The sequence below is a fragment of the Pipra filicauda genome, unplaced genomic scaffold (assembly GCF_003945595.2).
Source record: "Pipra filicauda isolate LSUMZ 115617 unplaced genomic scaffold, ASM394559v2 scaffold167_size3244652_pilon, whole genome shotgun sequence".
Taxonomy (NCBI): Eukaryota; Metazoa; Chordata; class Aves; order Passeriformes; family Pipridae; genus Pipra; species Pipra filicauda.
The window spans coordinates 1,560,215-1,579,366 of NW_024104184.1; the positions used below are offsets into that span (position 1 = coordinate 1,560,215).

Here is a 19,152-nt window from a genome sequence, read left to right on the forward strand (position 1 = left end):
ATCCTCATTTTCTATGTAACAGTTTAGTCAAAGTAGCTCTCATATTCAAGGCTATGCTCTGCTTTTCTTTTTTTGTGTAAGTTAGTACTTATTGAGAATTAGCCTCTTAAGTATACTGTAGCTGGTAACACACTGGTCAGTATATCTAACAAGACAAGTGAAATCATGCTCATTGATTTTGCAGTTTTTTATTTTGTTTCCCTTTCCTCCCCCCCTTAACTGGTAACTCGTTCAATCAATGTAGCCACTGTTCATTGAAATTATGAAATTTTTAAGGATGGCATGGTGCAAACAGCTTGTCAAACTTGTTTGAGTGAATATCTTAATTCTTGCTTACAGTGTTAGGATGGTGGTAACTTCTTAACGTTTCTTGATTCTTCAATGCAGGTTTAAGAAGAAATAGAAAAAGAGAATATAGAAGAAAGGTATACCATGGCCACCTAGGGAAAACAGGAGTAGGGTAACTAGCAGTACTGGTGATTGTAACAAAGTAGTTGCATACCTAGAACTGAACATCATTGAAGAAGAAGTGAAGTAAAAATAATAAAAGAGTTATTGAGGGCAACAAAAATTATCATCGTCTTTAACTGTGGCACTTAACAGCCATATCCTTCTGTGTAGATGGATGAAAGTGATTGAAAAATCTCAGTATAAAAGGTCCCCATGTCACACTAGAGGTCTAGCTAACCCCTTCAGCTTTGCATAGGAGTGTCGGTTGGTTGTCTTTTAGCATCAAGCCCAACAACTTTCTTGTCTGTGTTTTTTTCCCTCATTTAGCCTGTCCTTTGCCCTTAGCCCCTACTGTGTAATTATTCAAATGTAGAAACTGTGGATCTGAGATTGTATACACAAGACTTTCTACTTTTCTTAAAAATACTTTCAATTTTTGGACGAACATGAATTTTTCCCCCCCATATAAAAAGTAACCGATTCTAAACCATTAACCGAAGGACATCATGTAAATGGCTTTGTCTATACGTGCATGCTAGTCACATGCTGGAGAAATTTGAAATAAGTGGCTTTCTAAATATGAGGTCAAAATGTGTCCAGGTTGTAGCTGCATAGCATTCAGAATACCTCTGATCAATACTATTTACGAGTTAAATTTAAATATACCGTATCATGCAAAATGTTGTATTGGTGCTCCAGAAAAGTATTCCCAAGTGCAATTTTTCTTTAAAAATTCCTTTATACTTACAGAGAAACTGAGCCATACAAATATTTTTAAAAGTTTGCACTTCTTTAAGGCTATTTATTTTCTAAAAAAAGAGGACTTGAATATTTTTGACAAATATACACATGGTGTTACGCTAACAAACAGCCATGCAACATATATCTTACATAATGAAGAAATTGAATATACAAGATCTAATCTATTTAACATACATATTGAAAATATACAGTCTCGCCAATAGTTAAAAAAGTTTTTTTTCTTATTTGGCAGTATTTTTCTACAGTTTGTTCAAATATTCCGTTTGATGTGTTTTGGTGAATACTGAAATCTAGTCAGTGACAACCTGAGGTACTAAACATTTCTGCCTTACTTCATTGTCTTCAAAGGTAATCTTTTTGTTCCTTTTAGGCTCTATCCATGAATTGTGTATTACAGCGTTATTTGGCATGGGATCTGCTTCCACTATTGAAACCACTCGCTTTTTCATCTTACTTTTCAGAACTTTCTGAAACTTTTGCCTCGTGAACGCGTAAAGTAGAGGGTGAAATATAGTTGTTCCATATGCCATTACTAGAAAACATAATCTCAACTTTACCAAAAGGTCACTTGGGCCCAAACATAAGATGGTGGTGTTTAAAACAGAGATGGGTGTCCAGCAGAGAAGGAATGTTGAGATAATCAAGAGGGACATTCTGAAGACTCGCTTTTGCCGTTCCCGTCGCTCCCGGTGCCGTTTTACAGCTCGGCGCAGAGCAATTATGACAGACACGGAAGTCCTTACACCAAAGACAACGTTTTTCCCTCCACCGCCCTGGGACACATCTGTAGTCTCATGCTGGGTGGTCAGAGAAATAGTTTTTTTCTTTCTGGCTTTCTTCTTTTGTCCTGTTGTAAATCTTGTACCAATCCGAATATTTAGGGCCTGGAGTATTTTGGTGTATGTAATTAGCATTACTACAACAGTGAAGAAAAATATTGGAATCTGAACGAGAATGTGGTAGTACATTCCTAGTTCAGTGTGGTACTCGTTTGTACTCACACACAGGAGTGTCTTATTTTCCCAAGTACTTGCACTTCGAAGACTGAAAAAGTTGACTTCAATGAAAGGAATCAGGAAGGAAAAAAGTGAAATGATCCATATTGATGTCATTAATATCACAGCCCTTCCCATGGTCAGAATTCGATTGGCAGGTTTTACGGAGATGTCATATCGGTCCAGGGTGATAGCAAAGACGTTGATTGCAGTTGAAACGCTTGCAAAAGAGACACAAGCCTCATGGAAGCAGCAGATGAGAGCAGTGTTACTCTCCAGTGAAAGCAGAAGGATAACTATAGTTAGAGGAATACATCCCACACAAATTATTACATCAAGTACATGAAGGTTCATTGTAATTATGTTACTGACAGAATTGATTAAGTTGGATTTCATACAGTAAAGTACCAGCACGGTGAGGTTGCTGCCAAGTCCCAAAACAATTTCTAACATCAGAAATCCAGTGAGAGAAACTTGAAAGCTTAATGGATATGACAGTGGTCGGTACATGTTGGTATCGATGTCATCAATGGCATCTCGAACTGTAATGTTAGATTCAGACTGCATGTTGACTTCCAGAATGGGGGAGAAACACATTCTTTTGTTGCAGTTGGTTTTTCTCCTGAAAGGTGAAATAAAATATGGATCTATTTGATTGCTTTTTTTAACACTTATTTTAGACAAATCCTGGGGAAGGAGGAGGGAGGAAAAGCAACTATTCTTACCAAACTCTTCATTTACAGTATGTTTAGAGCTTTAGTTGGCACGGACTCAAAAGCCTGAGGATCTAGAATAAGGTCTTTCCTTTTAAAAAGAAAGCAGGATTTGCTTAAAAAAAGAAAAAAAAGTGAAAAGCTTCCACTTAAGGAGGCAAGGCTTTGTTTATAGTGATGTGGTTTTTCACAAAAGGCCCATTTGTTGAATAAACTGTACTTGTGCATAGCCTTTGTATTGCTTTGAGGGTCATTTTAGGAGCAGGTTGTTAAGTATTAACAAATTAGTGCTCAAGATCATTTTAAAAAGCTCTTGTGGAAAAAGAAAGTGATAGGAACATGGTTCACTGTTGCTTATGTATCATAAAAAGAACATTTTAATTATTTATGCCAATTTAGCCACCTCTTTCTTATGAAATTTACAGTTGTGTTGTGGGCTGAAATGGAAGTTCTGTAATTCAGGAGATTTTTACAGAGCTTGAAATTTTCTGTTCACTTTTCTCTTTTTATCTTTTATCTGCATGTATGATGCTTGCCACTGCAACAGTTTTATATAAGTATATAAAATTCCAAATGCAAAATTTATGTGGGTTTGGGGAAATGGAGTTTATTATAAAATACTACATTTCCTTTTTCTGATTTGAGTATTCAATTTCTTCAAGAAATAAGCACCTACATGGAGTGCCTGAGTATTTAATTTTATTCCAGAATAGATTTAAGAAAATAATTTTAGAAAATAATACTTAGAAAATTGTTCCTTTTGGGTTTTGGTTTTGATTTCTGTTTTGGTTTTTGTTTGTTTGGTTGGTTTTTTTACAAACTGCAGTTAAATCCAGCAGATTTACATACATAGCATGTTTCTCTTAGGAATAAGTGAGGTTAAAAAAAGTAGCATTTGTTACATCTAGGAGATTTTTTATTTTGTGGCTCACCTGCTTTGTTTTACACATGCTGATGAGTCGTAAATGTAGCATCTGCATGTAATACCTGATGTTTGTATTGTTTATTTTGTCAGGCAGCTCCTGAGTTTATAATTGAGTGAATAAATAAAAGAGGTTATTCAATTTCTTGCTGTGATACTTGAGGGTTTATATTTTTTTAGGTAGCTTTAAATTTAAGAAGGGATGTACTTGGCATGAAAATAACTTTGAATGCCGACCTTTGTTCTATTCTGAATACATTAAAATGGATAGCACTAAGGTGAACAAAAATGAGCTCTTTTAAAATGAAGGTATGAATTAAGCACACTTGGGATACAGTATGCAAATGGATTTCATCTGCAGTTCTGAAAAGCCTCAATTGAACAATACTATTAATTGCAAATTGTATGATGGAAATTCTTGTTATTCTTCAACAGCTATTTCACATGTGCCTTTTAAATAAAAGAAGATGTAAATTAAAATATATTAATCTCAGGTGTGAAATGAAACAAAAAGTATTTCAAAAGCTTTGTTTCATTTCTAATTTAGGCAACCTCTATTCTGTTTATATTAACCCTCAGGAATACAATCTCCTCTGTGTATGCTGTCCTGGCTGTGAATGGATTTCAAGAAACCATTCCAAATGCATTGCTGGATAAATGAAGTTCTTTTGTATTAGCAAAAGCCAGGAGGAAATCAAAAGCAGATCTGCTAAAACAAATGACAGTCTCACCGTAACATTATGCCAACTGAAATTTTGTGAAAACAGAGAAGTTCAGATGTGCAGAGTCTTAATGAATAGATTAAACATCACCTCCTTGTTGCATTGATCCTATTTCAGTTAAATAAAAGCAGAAACATGAAGGCAGGGAGCTCATTTACCCCGCACATCCATCGCCTGTCTGGGTAAGTCCCTGCTCCCTGCAAGTGCTGAGCAGAGGTGGGGGCATGGACTGCCGACCTACCTGTTCTCTGAGCCTCAAGGGCCTTTCAGATCGTGGCAGCAGCTTGTCATAAATTGATACATGGTGCAACTGAGAGATTTTTGACATGTAACCTGGAAATCAAGTGGTAGCTGGGCTCTTATTTCATTCCTTGCAGGTTTTTTTTCCTTTTTTTTTTGTTCCTGCAGTTCAGCGGCAAAAAATTCTGATTAAACACGGGGACTTCTTAATTGCCTCAGATACTTCTACAGAGCAGGGCATATTCTGTGTGTCTGTTCTGAGTTTCAAGCCAGCAATAACAAATAAACCTTCTTTTAAGTGACGTTAATTTCTTTCCCCTGTTGCATTTTGTAGCAGCCTGCTTTTTTTTTCCAGGTTTAAAGAGAAATAATTTCTGATCTCTGTTTTCAGAGTGCATGTAGACATCCTTTAGTTTATGGTTGCGTATTTCTTTCTGTAATATTCCTGCTCATTACTTTTGAGTGATGGCTTAGTCAAAGAAGTTGCTATACATCATAAAATCCAGTTCATGTGCTTTGAGAGTAACCATGAGTTACCTAATTTGGTTTATTTTGATTTAAGGAGAATACATAGCATCATAAAATTGAGGGAAAAATATCCATTAGTCATTATGACAAATAAGTTATTTAATGAGTAGTATAGAAAAAGCTTGGTTAAACCTTTATTCAGCTTGCTGGTGAAGTATGCATATTTTCCTTTTGAGATTTCATGTTTCATTGTCTCTTCATGCATCAGTAGTTTCCACAATTCTGGTTTTAAATTATAAATCCCTCTTTAAGAAATGCTCACCATTTTAAGAATCAATCATTGCACTCTTCTTTTAATGAAAATCTGAGCAGATGTGTTAGTCTTCCGTGTATATTGTTGAAGTGTCATGCACGTAAATGGTAATACAAGTGTGTTCCATGTTTTGTTTCTAATTCCTTTATGTCTTAAGAATACATTTTAGTGATGCATCCTGCTGCTTGTAGGTCATACAGCTACAAAGATACCCGGTCAACTGCATTCTTCATATTGTCAGTTGTAAAACTGAATTAGTTGCTGCATGCCCTTGTGAAGGGGAGGAAAAAAAAGGTTAAAAGTAGGGCTTATAATTTCAAAATAAAATAATGCAAGAATATATTTTCTAATATCACTTAATTCATGAATAACAGATCTCTAAAATTGGACCTTACAGATTACATAGAAAATCAGTTAGTGTGTTCTCTATTTGCTAATAAAATCATATTCTTCCTTCAGCTTACATGAATTTAGTTGTTTTGGACAAGTTTCCTGTTCTCCGGATAGTGCAGGTTACGAAAACCCCTGACTAGAAGCAATAACTGTTGGATGTCGAGTGTCTGTGACTACAGCTAGAAAATGTAGTTTTATAGCTCTGGTGAGCAGGTAGTTTATACACACAACTCTCTTGTCTTTTAATGAGAAACTGAACACAGTTAATGAGCCTTATAGGAAATATGCTTTTGGTTAATTTGCACACTGCTACAATTTCCTTTCTTGAAATAAATGTTTAGCAAATCCATGCTCTTAGTAAATGGCTTGAATATACAGGGCAATGAAAGAAATGAGTTTAAAAGAAAACAACAAAAAAGGGAGATTTCTTAAGCAATCAGAGATTAGTCATATTAGCCAACCTTCATAAAACAATAAGTATACACTAATTACAGACTGTCTGATCCTTCGAAGAGTAACTGAATAAATCTGAAACGTATTTAACTGCCAATATTTGGAAATACTGCTGAGGGAGGAAAAACATATTCCCAATTGCATTATGTGGTTGTTTTCCCAATACTGTATGAGCTTAAACTGTACTGTCTTTATGTTGTATGAACAAAACAGCGTCTTAATATTCTATAAGACTTTAATACAGAACAACATTTTTCTACCATTGTATTTTTAATGGGGAGGGGGAAATAGCATTTGAATATTTCCTGGCCTCAAATATAACAATATATCAGTACTTAATATAAGTTGAATCTGATCTCTTGCTTTTTTCTCCTATTTTTTAATTTTGTTAAATGTTGCTTATTCTGTATACCATAATAAGGAACAGATCTTACCTCCACTAAAGATTTGGTAAATTCTCGATGCAGGTGAAGCAGTTCCAGGTTGGAGGGATTCATTTTGTTCACTTGTTAGCAGAGTAGAAGGGAAAGAGGGTAATAAGCATATCTTCAAAAAATGACCTTAATGAAAATTTGTGCCTGTACTGTGCCATTGTTTCAGCATACTGCTAATGTATACAACTGCTTTAGTTCTGGTTTACAGGCTGCTGCAGTCTCCCACTCTTCCTACGGTAGAATCAATAAGCATCTGAAAATACATAATGAAAGTAATTTAACATACTGAAGGCTTCTTGTCTCCAGAGACACCACTGAGATTCAAGCTTTCTAAAAAAGAAGAGCAGTGCTTCTGAGAGGAAAGCTTGCGATGGGCAGCTTTTGCAGAATGACAGCCTACCTTGTCGCTTCTCCTCACTGCAGAGAGATGCAGTGCATTCACTAATTTTGATTGGTCAGTGATGTTGGGCTTAAATTGTGCTTCATATATGGGATTGATGCCCTCCCTCCCCCCGATTTATATAAGGATTCTTTTATAAAAGGACTAAATTTACAAATGATTTATGAATTCTGGAATATATTAAGGGTATGCCTGTTTTATTTTTACCTTTTCACTCTTTACTTTGTGTACACTGGAAACCACATGACACTGAAAAAAAAAGGATTAAACGTTTATTACTTAAAAAGCTTCCAACAATCTATATTTGAATTTGCCTACTTTCCATTTCTGAGGGTTTTTGGTGGCTTGGGGTTTTTCCAGTTTTTGTCCTAAGAGCATCTCTGAAATAATACCGCTTCTTTAAGCCATGCTGAATCTCATCTTACATGTTTGTATGCAAGTGGTCGCCTAGGTCTTCTGTTCAATAAATTATTTTCAGCACAACTTGGTACCTGCATGTATATTAGAAAAATTAATGTTAGGATTCACAGTGATTATTCAGACCCTTAAAATGACTTGATAATTTAGTTAATTCATGAATCAGAAAAGAATGATTTTTAGGATCCACCACCATGTACAGTGTATGTATAGCAGTGAATGTTGTCAATTTTGTTGAAATGTTAACTTCTAAAAAAAATCTTGTATGTTCCTCATGAATTTTGCTAAAGACTTAACAGGTTTTTGTAAGGATGTCTCACATGATGTTCTTGACCTTCACTTTGGAGGGGGTGTCTTCATTTTCACTTTTTGTTTCATAACTTATTTCTGAATCTGTTCTATCAGTATAAACAATGCTCACAACCACATAATGAGAAATGTAGCACAATATCTGCTCTGACTAGTATTTGGCTAAATAAACCTTGGGAATAAATTCAGTATAAACTCCAAAATAATATCTTTAAAAATCTGTTTGCTGAAACAAGTAGTTAAAAATACCTGAGTATAAAATGTTCTATGGATAGTTTTTAATCTCAATTGAGTATGGGGAGTGTGGGGCTTTTTCTTTTTTTTTTCTTGTTTTAAAAGATTTTTAATTTTTTAAAAAAATTTAATAAAGTATTAAAGTAGGGTTATTAAATAAGCATTTATTAAGATGGCAGTTTGGGTCAAATTTTGTTGGGCTCCTTTGTTTTTAAGTTGTTAATGCAATTATAAAATGCATTAACATGTGTAACTCAGACATGTTTATTTTTTCTCTTTATTTTTCGGACATCTGTCCAATATGTTATTTATCTTTAGGTAATGGCATACTTTATTTATTTTTTAAGATGGCTGCATATCCATCTAGCATGCTTCCTGTTCTGTACTCCTTTACATTCAGAAAATACGTAAATAAAGGTTGCAGAAACTTTGAACGAAGATCAGTAGGTACCAGCTGGCTATGCTGAATAGCAACTGATTGAGCCCTTTGAACTGTCCCTGTATTGTCTACCTCCCAAGAGCTTGAAACCAGTGATACCAGCATAACTCTGAAGAGTTGATGATGTGATAAAGAGGATTCCTGAAATGGAAGCATAAATACTAATATATTAAAGAGGTTTACTTGCTTCACTTTCAGTATGACTTAGGATAAGTAGGGAAGCCTGTCTGAATTCAAACAGATGAATCTTCATCTCCCTTTCTAGTTCTTCAGTGTGTGCCTGAACAAAGATGGAGGTATTGGATGAACTGTACTGTTAGGAAGAAAAAGATGTACACACGGAGGAAGATTGTAACAGGATTTTGGATACGGCATGGATATGTGGTTCAAACACGGGCAAAGGGGTCACGAAAGACTACCTGCATCACAGAAGGTGATATTGGCAGAAGTTTTATCTGCAGAAAGTGTTTGAGAGAAATGATAAGGAGCTGAGTTGTGAACATATATTAAGCTTGAGTTTTCTGGAGAGAAAATCAGGAAAAGAAGCAGTACCATATGGAGGCAATCAGGAGTAGGTGGATGGGTAGACATGCTTATAAGCCATTGCTGTGCAGATGCTAGTTAAGATAGTGTGAACAGATGACATCATCCTCAAAGGGTAGATAGGGAAGAGTGGGCAAAAAGAGCCATGTGCAGGCACCCAGCATAAACAGAAAAATGTGCTGTTCTTATACCTGTTTCTGTGTCAGTACAGAATGGAAGAGAAAGAATTTGCCTGGTATTTTGGCTTTTAGGGTAGTGAAAAGTGAGGTGAAAGGATAATGAAAAGATAGAAATATCAGGGAACAGCAGGAGTCCTGAACCAGGAGACTGGTGGTGAAGGGTCTTAGGACTGAGAATGGCAACACAAGGGGAGAGGGAGACCCAGATGGTGACAGAGAATAGAGCTGTGAAGGGTTGAGGCTGCTGGGTCTGATGTGGGGGGGAAATAAATGCAGAGGCAGGAGCTTGAAGCAGAGTGGAGCATAAGGGAACAGAGGCAAGTGCATTTAAATAGACGACGAGTACACAGGGGTAGAGAGAATGGCAATTGCCATAGCATACGCCCCTGTAGTACTTTTAATTCAATTCAGGAGTCATAATTATCTGTTAGAATATGTTCTGCTTTGCTGGGAGCAGGAAGTCCAAAAATATGGAAGTTATAGAGTATTTCTTGGTCCTCTTCCACCTTTTATCTACTGTCTTACTTTCCACACAGGGGAAGTAATGTCCTAGCATTGACTGTTACTGCAATCCAAAACGGTGGCAGGTCATCTGTAGATCTGGAGGTCTAAACTTTGCTAGGGATTTGCTAAGATCACTCTGAATGCAGCTTCTTGTATTGCAGTGTTTTAAATAAGCTTACTTTGTTAAAAAGACTCATTAGGATCACAAGGTCTAGCAGGGCCAAATGAAGTACCCAATTCTAATGTTTGCTATCAGAGTCCTTGATTTTGGAGCTTTAGCATTCTCTTAATGCATTTTAGGCTTTAACTTTACATAAAACCTACCACAAACTATCTTAACATCCAGATATCCTGGGCGTTCATGAAGATCTTTATTGGTGCAGTTGGGAGACTGTGTCTGCTCACTTCCCTTGTTCTCTGCATTGTTCTTTTTTCAGTTTCTGTGATTATGCCCCCTGAATGCTTCAGCAGCACTTTCTTTCTTTGTACTGCATGTCTTGTTTCCTAGCCTGAATCTTGCTGCTCATTTGGTGACTGTTTAGAATTTTACTGCTTCTGGGTCTAAAAATGTCATGTATTCTCATATTTGCAAGAGACTTGTGCTCCTAACTCATACAAATTTTTTAGTGCCACATAATGTCTTTAGAGCTTGAATTACTTTTGAAAATGGATATCAGGTGATTTTGGACATCTTGCCCTGGGATTGTTGTTTAGCATTATTTACATGGTGCATCTGCACAGTTCCAGCTGGATAGATCCTTCTGTACCTTGCACTTACCTACTCTGGGCAGTGTGATGCCCAATTCTAACACAGCTCTTCTGGATATTTTATGGTTTATATCTGTTCTAGCAGCTTGTGATCCATATCTAAAACGTGTTTCTTACCTTGTTGCATCTTAGTTTCCTCAATAGTCAGTTGCAAAGAACTTTGTTAATTGTTGTTGAAAATCCATATCAAGGAAAAAAAGCAGTGGATAATAGCTGTTTGGGCTTGGGAGTTGCACTGATGTATCCTTGTTATCCTGAATCTGTAAATGTGTTCTGCTTTACCTGATACTGAAATTATGGCTTGCTGGCCTGGATCATATTGCAGCATGCTTTTATGTTGAAAAGGTGTAAATCTGGTTCTCGTGCAGTACACAAGTTCTAGTCATAAAGGTTTTATTATTATTAAAGAGTGATATGCTGAATAGATGACAAAAAAGTCTGCTAGAATTTGTATATAAGTACCATTCTGAGTCAGATGATAACAGTCTTCTTTCTTTTGGCACAAGTACTTTATTCTCTTTTCTTTATTCTATCAAGAACTGTTCTAAGGCTGTTATTCCTTTTCTGTAGTAAAGACTGACATCCACAAATTAATTTTCCATTCAATGTCCTATTCTTAATGCTTATTTTTTCTCTCTTATTGTTGATTGCCATACAGCTTGCTTTGTTTTGTTGTTTTTCTGTAATGACTTATTTAGGTTGGGTTTTGAGTTTTTTCGCCTTTCTTAGCTCCATATTTCCCTTGTCAGGAAACAGTCTTACAATGGGACATCGTTGATCTCGATTTCTCCATTTTAGAATTACATCCATAGAAAAATCTGGATTTTCCAGATTAATTATAGGTTGTTTCACTGTGCTTCCTCTTGTATTTGCAAAGATGAAGACCTTTGGAAGCAACAAAAAGGCGAGTATTTTTACACTGATATTAAAATATATTATACATAAACCATATATATAAAATTCTATAATAGTATATATATTTTGAATTTTTCTGTGTAATGTATATATATTCATTTTTCAAGATGCAGAGTTCATGTTAGCATAGCAGCCTGAGTACAGAAAAGTTAACTACTTATGCCACGAAATAAGAATGTCTTATAAGACTCATTTGGGTTTGTGTAATTGTTAGGCATAGGTTATTTGTTCAGTAGTATTCCATGTTAGTTCAGCTGTTGACCTTTTCAGCACTGGAAGGTTCTGTACTCATGAGGAAATGTGTAAGTTACAGAATGCCCTTTAGCTATTTAGACTGAAACTGTATCTTCTTTTAGTTTTGCACAACAAGGTGATACCAAAGAAGAATTGCAAAACCAGTGCAATTCAACCAATTGCAAAATCATTCATATGTAGAGAAAGTATCCTTTTCGTGTCATAACAATAAATTTGGTTAAGTGATATAGCTAAATCATAGTCTTGGTGTATTATTGCACAGTTATTTCAGTGAAAAGAAAAAAAAGTATTATCAGTTATTCTCAGGAAGAAAATATGGCTGGTAAATATAATAGTAATTTAAATAACATCAGTCTGACTCCACCTTTTCCCCATGGAGGTGATTTGTCCTCTAGTATAAACATTCATAGTTAAGGGTGCTGCATCTCGTAGTAGTTGTTGGCAAAAGTTTAACTAACTGTAAAATTGAAGATATTTTTTCATTTTCTTTAAAAATTGTGATATTGCTGTGAATTTAGTTTTTCCTTCATTAAAATTGTGCTTTGACTACTCTGAGAATTTGAGAGATTTCTGGTTTTGTAAAATATTCTTAGCTCTAAGTTGGCAATTGCTACTGAGTTCTAGTGAGGGTTTCCATATTATGGAAAGGCTTTTGAAAGTTCTGGCATCATATCATTTGCATTGCTTTGGACATACAAAGAAAAAAGCCACCTGCTTGCATTGTGTGAGCCTGTGCAAGTGTACCTGAAAGAACACTGATTCCCAAAGTTGGAAAGTAGTTTAGCACGGTAGCTGGAATGTGCTGGAGCTGGAGTCCTTACCCTCTGTGGCTGTAGAATGAGGAAGTATTGCCTTGTGGTTTGAAGTCCCAGATGGTTACTTTCCTTGCTTTCATCACGATATTTTGTATGTTGGAAGAAGTTTTTGGTATTATTCCCTGCTGCTGTGTGGCTGTGTCTCCAAGTCGTAGCTCCTGACAGCTCTGTGCTAGTGCATCGCAGATCAACATCGATATAGACATGTCAGGAAGCTTTCTGCCTGGCTTATTATAGTGCACTGGATTCACTGGTAGCTGAGCTTAAAATGCAGAGTTTAAACTTCAGGATCTGGTTCAGGATTCTCCATCAGATATCCTTGTTGCTGTGAATGTCGTGCCTAGCCAAGTATGTGGGATGGGCAGCTGGAGCAGCACTAGATACCCCGTTACAATCCCGTGATGCAGGGGTTGGGTTACAAACCTTCCTGCTGTAACAGCAATTCCCTTATGTGGAATTGCTAATTTAAAACAAAGTGACAAAAGACGAGGGTTTTCTGTAGAGTTGTTCATCAGAGATCTTGGATGGACTTTGCTTCTAGTAATTTTTTAAAATTGGAAGGGAGTACCATTTTCTTTTAATTAAGACAAACTGTTCAGATGGCATACCTAGTAGTGACAGTTCTTCTAGCTGAAATTAAGAGACAAGTCTTATGATCTAAATTGCCCCTTAGTAAAGAGTGAACACAACCTGAAGAGGTATCACATAAATTGTGTCCCTTTAATTTTGTTAAGATCACCCACAGTGTAAGGTTTACTACTAGGGTGACTTTATACATTGCAGTTTTGCTCAGCTCCTTGGCTGGTTTGGTTTGAAGAGCTACAAAAAACATGTGAAAAAGATCCAGTAGGCTTACTACCCTTAAAATCAAAGTTCAGTGACCACACACAGTAACTCTGCACGTTTCCACATAATTGCAGTGACAGGAGCATACTTTGCTTTCTTCTGACAACAAAATAAAATCTATGGATGGTAGTTAGATTCCCTTTCTTCTTGTGAATGACAGATCTAAGTGGTTAAAACCGTGTCAGCCCCTGCATCCGGTTCAAATGTAGGAAGTTGTTCACATCAGTCTGATAGAGGTGAACTAAGTTAGTGCAGTGTGTTGGATTCACATTTACTCCGCTAAAAAAAGTACTGAATTGATGTGCATGTTGATCTAAATTGAGATTTATGTTGGTATCATGTTCAGTTTATTTTCTTTCTTTCTCTCTTGTTTGGGTTCAGTCGTTTTCATAATCTGTATCCATAACATAGTTTAATTTTTTTAATTGATTATTGAAAAATACCTCTTATTTTCTTCAGTGAATAAGTGAAAGAGAAATATAATACCCATCATATTTTCTGGGGTTTTTAAAAACATATATATTGTAGCTCTAGAGTCTAACATAAATACCTAAACTATGTTAAAATGCATGCATATGCATGCATATGAAGAACTAATTTTGTCTGTGAAGCCTTTCAAATATCAAGGGTTTTTGTGCCTAAACCATAGTTTCGGGTTTTTTCCATCTTCTAAAGTATTTTTAACTTCACTGCATAATTGTTGTCTTTGAAATCACTTACTGTAATACTGAAGCAAACCAGAGCTTGTATGAAAAATGCTTTCATTTGCTGTTTTTTGGGAGAAGGCTGAGAGCAGTAGTGTCAGTGGTATGTCTGAGAAGGGAAATACTGTTTTGTTTTGTATGTGGTTGATGCCTGGAAGTGGCTTTGCAGTCATTAGGCTTGAAGCCTACATTTTGTTTTGCTAATAAAATCCTGAGAAATTGAAAGTGGTTGAAAGTGTCACATTTTTATTACACTGATGGATGATGAACAAATACGTTTATGGAGAAAAACCTTGTCAAATTCTTCATCAGCCTTCACTGATGGTCTGTGTAATGAATTAAAACATATAGGTAAAATGAGTTGCAGTGATAGGAGCTATGAAGTGTAGTTGGAGTAAGAAGGAGGAAGAATGATTTGCATTATTTCTTGTACCTTTCAAGGTGAGAAGCTTCACTATTACTAGGTAGGCTGGCAACTCTTCAAATTGATAACTTTGGTTAGGAGCTCCTGGAGGAACAGTGGAAGATGGAATATAGCAACTGAAACAACCGATCAACAGGAAAACCACGTGAGTTATTACATACTGACTCTGCCTGTTACCATGCTGGCTTTCGAAAAAAGAAATTGCCGTTCTGATACAAGTAGAGGTCTTTTCTAGTTCTCATTCTTTCCACAGTAGATATGGTGCCCAGTGAGAAATTACTCCATCTGAGAGACAGCTGGATATGGAGAACATTATTTCTCTTATTAATCAAGCAGATTAGTTTTAATGTGAGGAAAGAATGAAAGGAAAGGAGAGTCTGCCCTTTGAAAGTGGTTACTATTTTAAGCTTGCTGGTGGTTAGATTGGAAATGGTTTTCTTTAAAGTTGTTTAATGTTGTAATACCTTTTCTGCTGTCTTGCTCTTGAAGAAGAAAGAAAAACTCAGCCAGCCTTTGCTGTTCCCCCCCACCAGGGCAATTATTTTTTTCCCTGCAATTTTTTCATATATTCGTCAGAAACTTATTTTGTCCACCGCCATCAAAAAATTCTAGGCATCTACCTATTTGTTGGATTCTTGCTAATACCCTATTTAACACTCCCACTCCAAAATCTTTAAGCTGGCATTATCACAATAAGCAATACAGGTCTAGGGTAGAATACTTCAATGGGGATTTTCCGGTGGTTTTTGAGTGCATCTGTATGTAAGGACTCTATGGCTCTCAGTTAAATGCATACCCTGATAAATGTTACAGGCTGTGATGATAGCAAGTACTTCAGACAGTTTGTGAGAGTATAAAAGCCACTCTCAGTAATCTTGAAGCCTGTAGGCAAAGCAGCTATTGCAGTGTACTTTGTGGCAATAAAGATTGATATTAGACACAGAAGTTTTGTTTGTATTCAGTACCCTTAATCTAGAGCAAATTTATATGGACAGTTAGAGATAGTGGATTAACGTTTAAACTAAGGATTTTAACTACTTGTCCAATGTCCATGACCACAGTGCCTGAGCATCCTGTATCTGCTTCATAGTTTCTCTTCACATTATTCTGTTTTGTAGAAAAACAGTTCAGTTATGTGCTAGAAGCCTAGGGCGGATCTGGAAAGTCTGTCTGTATTTCATGAATCTATCCAGTCTCTATAATACAAGACCAATTTCTTTTTGAAGAATGCACAGACTATAGAAATTTTCCACATTTATTCTCTTAGCAGGTCTTTAAGCACAGATTTTTTTATGTCTGACTAGACAAAGAAAGTTAAGCCAAGGCAATGCTTTGGAGTAATAAGGAGAGAATTGGGTTTTGAGTGGAAAATAGTTCATGTATCTATCTCTCAAGACATTAATTTGTTTTTTCTAAAGTAAAGTAATGTATTGGCAAAGTCAGAATATAAATTATTTCTTGCACTAACTTTACTTCTATCTAAATTGCTTTAAGCCCTCAACTGCATTGGAAGAGGGGTAGGAGAGCAAAACAAACCTCCAGAACATGCAAATAATTAATGAGATTTTAAAAAACGTATTGATGAAACACTATAGAATTCTCTACTTCATCATGCAGCTTTTTGAAATTAAACCCTCCCGTCCCACATCTCTAAGGAAACAGGCCTTGCAGTATGCATGGAAGATTATTAAACACAGGACAAAAATACAGAAACCTGTTTGGAGAATATTTCACCTGGATTTTGACTTTGGGGAGTTGTTGCTTCCGCCATCAATTAGTAATTTAAGGGTAAACATACTTGATAAACAAAACCTATAAACATATAGGACCTATATGTTAAACAAATCAATATTATGAATGGAACAAACTGGTTATAGTGCTTTTATGTTTGGTACTTTGGGTTATGCCATCCTGAAAAAACCTTTTCATTATTATGTAGGTGCTTTGTATTTTGGTGCATTTCTGCTTCTCTTATCCTTCCCAATACCACCTGTATCTTATATGTTTGTGTGATGTGGCAGGAGGAAGAAGAAAAGACGCCTATTTAGGATGAGCCAGGCATGGAGTTAGTAGCATGAATATTTGATGAGAACTAAAGGAGTCTCACGCAAGGACAGGGAAGTTGTGAGAATTGCCGTAAGGGTGACTGAGCTGCCCTTCAGATTTCTTTACATAGGCTTCATATAGATCATTTTTTTAATGATCTTTTTCTATAAATGGACTAAGAGTGTTGAATTTTATGATCGCTTTTGTACAAAACTGCTAAGAGCTTGACTTGTAAACCTTGCTTTAAGTTTTTGGGGTTTTGAAAAAATTCTTCAGCAATATCAATATTTCTTCACTTTGGTATCACAGTGTAATTCCGTTGGGTATGATTGCCATGTATGGCAATTTGCTGGATAGCATCCTGTGATCAGCTGGGCACAAAATTGCCTTGAGTAGATTTGCACATCCACAACACAAAGAAATGAGAATGCAAATGGGATTGATCCCAAAAATTTCATGGACCAGCAGCTGCAGAGAGAACTGTGGACTGTAGAGAGTCCACATAAAATTGTTAATCTGTAATTTTAAATCTTTGTTTAAATCTGTGATTACGATGCAAAGTTTATTTTTCTCTTTCTGTGCTTGCCTGAAAGCGTCTGTATTTTCAAAGTATGTTTTAAGATTGCCGAGAGCTGCTAGTCGTAGATGATGAAGAAATGAATTCACCAAATCACTAATCTTTTTAATTTTTTAGATTCTTTTTAGAAATACATCCAGCTGATATAATTTAATATTCTGGTTTTGTGCAGAATCTTGGCTAATGCATCTGTTGAATGAATAAATAAATGGGAAGAAATGCAGTTTTAATTCTGGCAAAACCTATTTTTATTTTTTGCTTGTAAAATTGGCAGTAATATTCTACTCTGGGATAGCATTATTGGTTACTGACACAGTGGAATAATAGTAGCAGTTAGAAATAAATTTGAATGTAGTTGAATTTTTTAGCTTGAGCTTTTATTTATTATTTTTAAGTAATTTTAGCACCTGCAAAATAATACAAGATTCTGGTTTCTCGTTTGACAAATATTATGCATTCACAGATTAATGTATAGCTTCTAATCTCCACTGATTACTATTATCTAGGAAGTGCTTGTTAGATGTTAAAGCTGTGAACACTGAGCAGGTCATAGATTGGGCCAGCCTGTTCTTTGACTGAGGCTCTAGAAAGCAGCCAGGCAGCTATTGTTTTACCCTCTGAAAAAATGTATTCCTTTGACTGCCTTTTGTCTTTTGAATTCCTACTGAGTTAGTCATTTATTTATTTGTTTTGTTATTTGAATGATATTTGAGCTTTTAATGAGGAAATTCTGTTATGCTGCTTGTGAGAGGAGAAAATTGTATCCAAGTAGTTTTACTTGCAGTACCCAACTCTTTGCTGTTCAGTTTAGCTGATAAATATTGGGCTGCTCAAAATGCCTGCTGGGTCCACCTCCCAAGGCCTTCTCAGCACTGTTCTGGATCCTCTACCGAACCTGGGATTTTGGGGTGCTGATTCAGCTGGCACAAAACACTCTGGGTTGCTCTTGAGGAAATGTGTGATTGATTGACTTGATGAAAAGTGCTGTCACCACTGCCACTGACAGGCAGCGCTCACTGCGGGGCTGACTTGTACAGCTGAACAGTGTGCACAGACTTGTTATCCTGTAACTCCTGTGATACCTATACCATGGTTATATTTTGTGTGAATGTGTATATGTATATAAAAAAGTATATATTTATAAAATTGACTTAATTCTCTAGAAGTGGTATGAATTTGAACTCTTTCTGACAACAGAAACAGTATAAGTGTTGCATTCTCCTAATGGAGATTCTCCAGTGCATAATGCATTCTCCAAAGTGGAATCCTACTTGCAAAAAGGTACCAAGAAGGAATGCTGAATTTAAGATAATTTACCCTTAGCCCAGAGGCTTTCCAAAATGAGCTTTTCTCCAAGGATGGGCCTGCTGCAATGGCAATGGAAAAATAAGTTCAAGCCATAGTTTGAGTGGATTTTGACTCTGGTTTTATTTATTTGCACAATGGTGATAATTTTTTCTCCTCTCTTCCAACTAGCAAAGTCTTTCTTTTGGCATTTCTTCTGCTTAAATGTGTCAGAAGTAGTATCATTATCTGTGTGAGGATTGGGAAGGAGAAAAGACAGACACAAATCTATTTACAATACTAGAATCAATCTCTGCTGAAATTTAGATTTTTGTACAAATGAAGTAATGTCATTCCTGTCTTTTTATGTTTTTAATCTGAAATAATATCATAGAATCATTAAGATTGGAAAAGACCTCCAAGATCATCAAGTCCAAAACCATATCAGCTAAGCTACAGCACTAAGTGCCACATCTGGTTGTTTCTTGAACACTTCCAGGGATGGTGACTTTACTACCTCCCTGGCCTGTTCCAATGCTTGACCACCCTTTCATTAAAGTAATTCTTCGTGATTTGGGATTTTCACTTGTGTAACCAAGACAGTTCCTAAAGTTAAAAAAATTACATG

The 19,152-nt window shown here is 36.0% G+C and overlaps 2 protein-coding genes across 5 annotated transcripts in view; one reads left to right on the forward strand and one right to left on the reverse strand.

Moving 5' to 3' along the window:
- The window catches only part of COG5 (component of oligomeric golgi complex 5), a 183,460-nt gene that overhangs the window by 30,118 nt on the left and 134,190 nt on the right, over window positions 1-19,152 (forward strand). The window lies entirely within an intron of this gene.
- GPR22 (G protein-coupled receptor 22) lies at window positions 1,220-7,318 on the reverse strand. Of its 4 annotated transcripts, none has more exons than XM_027731948.2 (3): window positions 6,866-7,266; window positions 5,595-5,855; window positions 1,220-2,829 (listed from the first exon to the last, which is right to left on the reverse strand). In XM_027731948.2, exon 3 carries the CDS (start codon window positions 2,802-2,804, stop codon window positions 1,503-1,505), a length of 1,302 nt encoding a protein of 433 aa, XP_027587749.2. In that variant the 5' UTR covers window positions 2,805-2,829; window positions 5,595-5,855; window positions 6,866-7,266; the 3' UTR covers window positions 1,220-1,502. The 4 variants fall into 4 exon arrangements, with proteins under 4 accessions (XP_027587749.2, XP_027587746.2, XP_027587750.2 ...); XM_027731945.2 differs by having other exon boundaries at window positions 4,806-5,855; XM_027731949.2 differs by lacking the exon at window positions 5,595-5,855 and having other exon boundaries at window positions 6,866-7,318.